Source organism: Lampris incognitus, chromosome 6 (assembly GCF_029633865.1).
Source record: "Lampris incognitus isolate fLamInc1 chromosome 6, fLamInc1.hap2, whole genome shotgun sequence".
NCBI classification, from domain to species: Eukaryota; Metazoa; Chordata; class Actinopteri; order Lampriformes; family Lampridae; genus Lampris; species Lampris incognitus.
The window spans coordinates 49,134,330-49,143,093 of NC_079216.1; the positions used below are offsets into that span (position 1 = coordinate 49,134,330).

An 8,764-nucleotide genomic window follows, 5' to 3' on the forward strand; every position below is an offset into this window, starting at 1 on the left:
AGATCCCTCCTCTGTTGCTCTCCCTGAGGTTTCTTCCTATTTTTTCTCCCTGTTAAAGGTTTTTTTTAGGGAGTTGTTCCTTATCCGATGAGAGGGTCTAAGGACAGGACATTGTGTTGCTGTTAAGCCCACTGAGGCAAATTTGTGATATTGGGCTATACAAATAAAATTGATTTGATTTGATTAATATGGCAAAGAAATGTTCATTCAGCAAGGCATTGCTGCAATCACTTGCATAATCTCCATGTAAATCCCGGCATCTTGGGTGTTAATGTCGACATCTCCCACCTGACCATTCTCATAGCTGAGCAGATAAAAGCAGGTTTTGGTGAGAGAGAATCAGATTGGAAACCTATCTGATGGGAGTGATTAGTATTCAGGGGCAAAATTTTTCTGCTGCTTGGCACAATGTACTTACACAAAGAAGAATCGTGTACACACATGGTCAGGTATTGGGCATAACCAGATGTTCCCATGTTTTTGGAGGTCCTTTGAAGTTATGACTGACAAAATTAAAAAGGAAGGCAAGGAAGGTAAATTATGCAATTTATAATTAGATTAATCTGAGCTTAGATAAAGCTGAGCAGTTTTTGATGTAAAACTATGATTAGTGTCTTTTATTTACCCTCACAGAGTGCAATACAGTTCAAATTCCTGCTCTGCAGAAACCTGGACTGTCCTGGTTGCTCCTGCAGAAAGGGGAACATTTTAAATGAGATTAAAAAGGCTGGGAAAAGGACATCCTTGTCGAGAGCATACAGAGATTACAAAAGAAAAACCTGAATTGCTCTGTACCTGTTTAATTGTGTTTATTCGATCATAGTTTTTCATAAATTCTTCTTTGGTGGGTATTTGGTGTTGTCCTCTACCCATCTCTGAGCAAAAAAAGAGGGATAAATGTAACAAGAGGACAGCATTGAAAATCAATGATACATCAATGTATACAGTGTGAGGAATTTATCCCATGCAAAAAGTGTTAGTAAAATGCTGACATGCACATTCTCACCAGAATATCCAAAGGATATGCTTGAGATAGGGCTCAAATATATGCCCTTTCCATACACAGCCCCATGCAACTTGAATAAGAAAGAACAAAACAATGTGACGGACACTGCAAATATACACCAAAGGTCCAGCTCCAAAGACAGTTTCATATGTCTAAGTATCTGATCAATATTTAAGTCTACAGAAAACCCAATTTGTCAAATTGAATAAGGCTTATTCTTGTCCCCACCAACTTCTTTTACAAGTCTCATAGTGTTACAAATTCTTATGATAACGATTTACCTGCAGCTTTGTGTAGGAGGCATTGACCAGTCCATTTCTCAGTATAGAGTGCCAGTTTTCAATGTGGGAACCACTGAACGTAGAAAGAGTGAGACAGATTAAAATTTTCATATACAAAGCGAGGATTTCTCTCCGTTTATCAGCTCAAAGGAAATCAAGTCAGCATTACTCACTGGAAAGCAAATGTGCTGCCATATAGTTTTTTGGCAGTTTGGAACTGAGCCTCTTTTACAGGTGGGCTGCTGATGAGCAGAAACTGGTGTGGTGTGTGCATGAACTTCAGTTGCTGTTGTGTCCACAGGAATGACAAAATAACAGGGATAGAATGAAACAACAAAAGACAATACAACATCAAAACAAGCTTCATGTAGTAGATGTAGGTATAATGATGATAATCTAATACTAAATGACAATTGCCAGCTCTGACATCTATGGATGATTTCTAGCACTTCCAACTACTGCGCTAATGAATCAGATTCTGCCTATTGACTACAGTCTCATACCCTGTTCAGTGGGAGCTTGACAATGTGTGATCTGTTGCTTGCTATTATCCTGTTTTTTTTTCAAACATACAAACAAATACCTCAGAATATGTATCTAAAAAGCATTTTGAAACAATAGTACATGACCATATAACAACTGAATAAAAATACATGGGATGTGAATTAAGATGATGTGTGTCACCATTGTAGTAAGGGGTGAGCCAAAGGATCTTGCTTGTCCATTTGTTTCTTCAACTCTGAATATGGACCCTGGAAATTGACAATCAAAATGGAGACATTTACTGAGTTTATTTCATTGAAAATAATGATGGAGAACAAATGTGAATCATTAAAATGCCATGATGAGCGTAGGATTCCTTGACATTCGTCACCTGTGTTATCTTCTGGATTAACATGACGCTGTCCAAGGCATTTTGTAGTCTGTCATAGCTCTTTCTCTGTCACAAGATAAACAATATTGCTTCAAAATGACTGATTAGGTTATTGAACGAGATGCTACATTTTAATAGGTACATTTTAATAGGGAAATGAGTTTAGATTAGTTGAGGTTGATAGGGTACCTTGGGACTGAAGGCCAGGGTTTTGGGGTTGCATGGATCAACAACAGAGGGGTACGGTTCAAATATGATGCTCTTGCGTGAAGACTGAAGGGCAGCTCTGCACATGGCCACCAGCAAGTCCACCACCTGTATATCAGGGAGGTTTATGGTAATACTCCAGCTCTCTGTTAGTGTGTGCGTGTGTGTGTGTGTGTGTGTGTGTGTGTGTGTGTGTGTGTGTGTGTGTGTGTGTGTGTGTGTGTGTGTGCGTGCATGCACGCACATGCGCGCGTTGGATACCAACCTCTGCACCTGTTGCAACTTCTTCTGTCGCCCTGGACATAACTCCTAGTGTATGGTAGGAAAAGACACACAGCTCCCGTGTACAAACCGCAGGCTAGAAACCCAGCAGCAGTACAATAAAAACATTGAAAAATAAACTGTTTTATTGTCATTATTATTGTTATTATTTCAATAGATCAGAAACTAAATGCTAGGCTAATTTCTATAACCGTGATTATGATGTTGTACCTTTAACATAGGGCCATTCTGAAACACATGTCGCTCATCACAAACCACACAATATTCATTCAGAGTTGGTATCCTCTGTTCTGCATACTTCATGATCTGCATGCAAAAAGACCAGAAATTATATTGTTTTCAATTAATTATCTTCTTTTGCATGAAGTCAAATTGCTCGTCGAACAAGCAGTAGAGTGTTTATTATCATCCAACCATGATCCAAACCACTTTATCTTGCTCTCAGGGTCACAGGGACGCTGGAGCCTATCCCAGCAGTCACTGGGTGGCAGGCGGGGAGACACCCTGGACAGGTCGCCAGCCCCCCCCAACTACACACACACACACACACACACACACACACACACACACACACACACACACACACACACACACACACACACACACACACACACACACACACACACACACACACACACACACACACACACAGGGACAATTTAGTATGGCCGATGCACCTGACCTACATGTCTTTGGACTGTGGGAGGAGGAAATCGGAGCACCGGAGGAAACCCACGCAGGCACGGGGAGAACATTCAAACTCCACACAGAGGATGACCCAGGGCGACCCCCAACGTCGAACGACCCGGGGCTCAAACCCAGGACCTTCTTGCTGTGAGGCGACCGTGCTTACCACTGCACTACCGTGCCACCCTGTTTATTATCAATTAATGTTTATCAATCGTATGACAATGTTGTGGTGTTGTTAAAGCTAAAATCAGATGACTTTAAGGGAAAGCACTTGATTAGTTGAATCTCTTCAATGTGACTGTAAAGGACAACGTACTAGATCTTTTTAAGGCCTTAAAACCTGTATGATCTGTATTATTTTTGATGGATGATATCACAGTAGGTTTTAACATATCTTGACATCATAGCCAGGAATTCTGTCTTGGCTTATTCTGTCTAACAACGTTGTAAATGTCATAACTAGATGGATATCATAACAAGACGGACATCATAACAAAATGTCATAAAAAGATGGACAAGTGCAAGTCATATGTTTGTGACGAGTAATGTTCCCACTTTTCATGCTGTATTGAGGAATTTTATGTACAAATTTGTGTCGATTAATTGACTCTAAGAATGTAATTATAATGCTGTTAACGGAGCCTACACAAAGTGACACCAGGTACTCCTCTTGTTTCTGGAAAAATTGGAACAAATGTCTGTATAGCTTTTAATCATTGTGGACTTGTGAGCTGCTGTTTTTAGCTATATTTTTGTGTTCTTGTGTTGTATTTCTTTGTTGTTGTCTTTAACATGGACCTACCTTTGTGTCTCAATAAAGTAAGATTTGTTGTCATAACTAGAACTATGTTGCGTGTCAATTCCATCACATCCAATTGTTATTTCATAACTCACCCTTCTAATGTTACGTCATGAGTCGTGAAGATGCTGTCTAGTGTTGCTGTGATGCCACACATACGTCACAAAAGCCCCCCTGTTAGTGATTATTATGACACCCTCTCTGACAGATGAAAAGTTCAGATGCAAAGTTTGATTTCATATATAGGAGGTAGGCTATAGGATTTGGCATGTCTTTTGGGAGTGACTTTACCTGCACTAGGAAACCATGCTCCAGTGGAGGGACAGCCTTGCAGTGGCCTGCTATGGCATTGGAGAAGAACAGCAGCTCTATCAGCTGCTTGGTCGTAAGCTGTGCTGGGGACTTGATTGATGACACCATCACCCTCTGTACACAAAGCATTTATCACACCGTCACACACTTTCAATAGTCAAAATTAGTTGTATCGCACAAAAATTAAAGATAGTAGACTCTAAAAAGCCCACTAAATGGATAATTCTCTGTCATAAATTAAATCTATGAGTTTAGTCAGTACATGCTGTAGCTTGAATATGCTGCTGTTATGGGAACTTACCTTTCCATTGGGAGTGTAAGTGAAGAACTCTCCTTTAGGATTTTTGATTGTGTAGGAATTTCTATGAGTTATTTGCTGGTTTACTCTTAGCTCTGGCATGATGACCCTACCCCTCTTAGTTGGTTCCTGGAGCCCATTAAACCTATGTCACAGTGGATGAGGATGCAATGGTTAGGATACAAAAGAAAATTTTGGATTCTCTAAAAAAAGAAAAAGAAAGAAAGAAACAGACAAGTAATTTGAAATTTTTAGTATCAGACAATAGCTAACTGAATGACTGAATGCTAATATTAGGGTTCAATACTTTGATATTGGCGACCAGATGCCAAGTCTTGCACGGAATTTTTTCATGGTTCCTCCAGGCCTGAACCAGCTGTGTCTGCTCTTCCTTTGGACTGTGATGCTCTCATTAGTAAGATATTTCCACTCCTGAGATATGAACGTCCTTAAAATACTATGGAACATGAAGGAATAGGCCAGTGTTACTTTCATCTCCGCTATTGATGTTAACAAGAGATCTGAACTATTAGAAAAGTTGCATGACAATTATGTGAGCACTCACTTTTGTAACTGTAGTCCAAGGCTGCAACTGTTTTTGTTGGATGGCTGAAAGACCTCCACTGAAGGTGCTGTTGGGGAAATTATCATTAATTTCAGCCAGACATTATAACACGGTAAATTCTGTGTCAAACACTGGCAATCATTACAGCACTGTTGTTTACCAGGGCCATCCAGGTACTGGGACAGAGAGAAGCGGAGACGAATAACAATGGGTTCTGACTGGTTTATTTTCCAAGCCTCGGCCACTGCTTGCTGTGGACCCAAACCCCATCCCCCAAACATGTTATTATGCATAACAACTGATGCTGCAGAAGAATGCATTTGAATGCATCAAACGCACATGTTGAGAAAAGTATATATTAAAGTTTTAACTTACATCCATAAAGCTGAGATTAATATGCATGTCAATGTCCACGTCATCAATCATGCCATATTCCCTGGTGTGGTTGAGCAAGCGAGGTAAAAAAAAAAAAACATGAGAAAATTATTGTCATCCCTCCTTGCAAGGCCTCAGGAGAGGGAGAATGGACCTTTTAAGGTGACTGACTGTACCTGACATGGACTGCAGTGTCTGAGTACAGAGCTTTAACCCTCTCAATATCTGTGTCCAGCTCAGGGTGGTGGTACAGGTCAGTAGCACAGCTCCCCTAGCAAAAAGAATGTCTTAAATGTCTTGTTATTGTAAGTGAGAAGTAGCTTCATGACATTTCACCATGCATGTGAAGTGAATTCGGGGGGCAGCCGGGATATGAACCCGGGTCTCACGCATGACAGGCGACTACGTTAACAAGTCGACTATAGGGTCCGACCCGTTAGCCAGGGGCTAGCGAGTCTAGTCATGCATGGTCGTTACACTACCCCCCTCCTTCAGGATGCACGTCCCTGCGCTTCAGCATATCAGCTCCCACACACCTCTTGGGCGCACGTGCTTCCGCTGGCCTTAATGTCTCACCATCCCACTTCTGACACCAATGTAGCGAATTCGGGGGCAGCCGGTAACCACTGCAGCCGGGACGCAAACCCAGGTCTCCCGCATCACGAGTGACTACATTAACCAGTTGACTAAAGGGTCTGACCTGTTAGCCAGGGGCTAGAAAGTCTAGTCATGCATGGTCGTTACACTACCCTCCTCCTTCGGGAAGCGCATCCCCGCATCCCCGTAGTTCAGCATACCAGCTCCCTCACGCCTCTGGTCGCACGTGCTTCCAATGGCCTCACGGTCTCCCGCACCACGGGTGACTACGTTAACCAGTCAACTAAAGGTGTCTGACCCGTTAGCCAGGGGCTAGCGAGTCTAGTCATCTGTGGTTGTTACACATGCTGTGAGAGAGGATAAATACTCTGAGATCATTTAAAGGCCTAAAGGATCAGACGGACAGCAGCATGTGCCATATGTTCCGCTTGCTTTGCTCACCTACTAAACTGGCTCCGTAATGTGCATTTGAAACAATTTGAGACAAACAGATTCCTTTGCCATGTACCCCAGGCTTACATTCACATAGATTACTGTGTCAATTTCTATTTAATTGTGTAATGTCAGGCACCACAAAAACTGGTATTCATACCATGCTGCCACATTTCATATTCACATTCATGAAATAATGAAACAAGTGTTTACTTGGATTCCATAAATGAACTCCTCTGTGTCACTGTCCTCATCAGATCGGCTCTCAGTCCAGCACTGGATATCACTGTCCTGTTGGTTCAATGGAAAGGCAGCTGTCAACACATCTGCAAGCCTCTTAGCATGTGAGTAGCTCTTCTAAAGGAACTAATATGTTAGCTATGAAAGGCTTGAGGGATGTTATAGTTATTTGCATTTTTAGAGCCATTTTATTTCATTTTCTGTGATCAACAGGACTCTAATCTAAGCCTGTCACTGACATCTTAGGCTACCGTTTTACAATCTGCAATATCTAACCTTTGCAGAAGGATGTACACTTGATAATATATGAACAACAAAATAAGACTTGGCTCAGTGACGTACCATTTGTTCAGTATGAAGGGACCGCTTCAGCAGGACTCCACAGTGTATTCTCTATGGTCCATTTGGGTTTGATAAAAAAACAGGCTACAGAGATAGGGGTGCATGACTTTGACTAGTTTAGCCATGAAATTTTAACTAGTAAAAAAGGTATGCAACAGTATATTAAAGTTAACTTTCTGCCGTCTTTGTACAACAACTTTCAGTCACAACAAACAAACACACACACACACACACACACACACACACACAAAACAAACATGTGATGCAATTATTGATGAATAAAACCTCCCATTAAATTCTTACCTTCTCTGGGCGAGTAAAACATGACAATTCCACATATCCGTCTCGAACAAACAGAAAACTGTTGCGGTGAAAAATGTCAAGAAAGTGGTGAAAAATATTATAATGGTGCCACAAATCGATGCTTCTGTTTGATGGCTTGGGTGTCTATGTGTATTTGGCCGTTGCTCTCAGTTGTCCTGTCCCCACCTCGTTTGAACTACAGCTAGGAGTCACACATGCTCAGTCTAGCACCAACACAATCACACGAACAGCCTGATCAGCTGAGTCTGACCCAGAGAGGTGAGGCTGAGGATGCCTATGAATGAAGATGAAGGACAAATATGCTTAAACATTTTGGGATCTTAATTCTAGCTACCATAACACTATTTATAACGTTAGCATTGTGTTAGCTGTATACTTAAGTCTGTATGTTCCAGATTGTTGATGTTAAACTGTATCATTGCTTTTGCTAATGTGTGAGTGTCAGTTCTGACTGGACCTGAATTAAAAGAAAGCGATGAAGGTCAAAAGAAAGATGAAAACCATTTTCTCTGTGTGATAGGTTTGACACGGTGTGTATCATGCTGTCCTGTAGACTTAGTAAAAGTCAGTCAGGTTTATGTAAATACTCTCATATTTAGCAAGCCTAATGATTCTTAGTGGCAAAAAAACAAACAAACAAAAAACAAATAACAAGGAAAATAGAACGAGTGCCATTTAGCTACCCATTTAGCTACCACACACACACACACACACACACACACACACACACACACACACACACACGCACACACACCATGCCTTGGGTACTCCTGTGTGTGTGTGTGTGTGTGTGTGTGTGTGTGTGTGTGTGTGTGTGTGTGTGTGTGTGTGTGTGTGTGTGTGTGTGTGTGTGTGCGTGTGTGATGTCGTGCACTGTGGTCTGACCTTAATCAGCAGTTACCCTTGTTAGCAGTCACCTGCTGCTCCACAGTCTGGCGCCAGTTTGTTAGTTACCAGTTGGGTCAGCGTAATCTACTTAGATTTAAGTGGGTGTTTGTTATGTTTGCCGTTTTAAATTATCAACCCGAGGGATTATCAAAAACTTAATTTGTATGGAATAGAATAGAATAGAATATTTAGATATGGTGCCTTGAAGCTGCAGGCTGCTTTACACAGCTTTTTAATAGAGCTGTCTCCAAC

The 8,764-nt window shown here is 41.4% G+C and overlaps 1 protein-coding gene across 1 annotated transcript; it reads right to left on the minus strand.

Annotated features, from left to right (window-relative positions):
- Positions 1-207: 207 nt before the first annotated feature.
- On the minus strand, positions 208-7,625 carry LOC130114561 (protein mono-ADP-ribosyltransferase PARP6-like). The gene is made up of 22 exons (XM_056282426.1): positions 7,604-7,625; positions 6,932-7,032; positions 5,866-5,960; positions 5,690-5,750; positions 5,475-5,565; positions 5,315-5,381; positions 5,057-5,206; positions 4,753-4,894; positions 4,431-4,565; positions 2,861-2,956; positions 2,634-2,726; positions 2,351-2,476; positions 2,162-2,227; positions 1,972-2,039; positions 1,791-1,839; positions 1,461-1,573; positions 1,288-1,360; positions 1,007-1,076; positions 796-875; positions 626-689; positions 419-503; positions 208-304 (listed from the first exon to the last, which is right to left on the minus strand). The coding sequence occupies exons 1-22, from the start codon at positions 7,623-7,625 to the stop codon at positions 208-210; spliced, it is 1,944 nt and encodes a 647-aa protein (XP_056138401.1).
- Between the last annotated feature and the right edge of the window lie 1,139 nt (positions 7,626-8,764).

Bases quoted from the DNA above. Each gene is read 5' to 3' on its own strand.
- LOC130114561 (XM_056282426.1), bottom strand. From the start codon at position 7,625: ATGTTTTACTCGCCCAGAGAAG. The intron at 4,566-4,752 runs GTAAGTTCCCAT...CTTTGTGTACAG, and splicing joins CTTACACTCCCAATGGAAAG to AGGGTGATGGTGTCATCAAT. The intron at 1,840-1,971 runs GTGACACACATC...AAAAAAAAACAG, and splicing joins GCTCACCCCTTACTACAATG to GATAATAGCAAGCAACAGAT.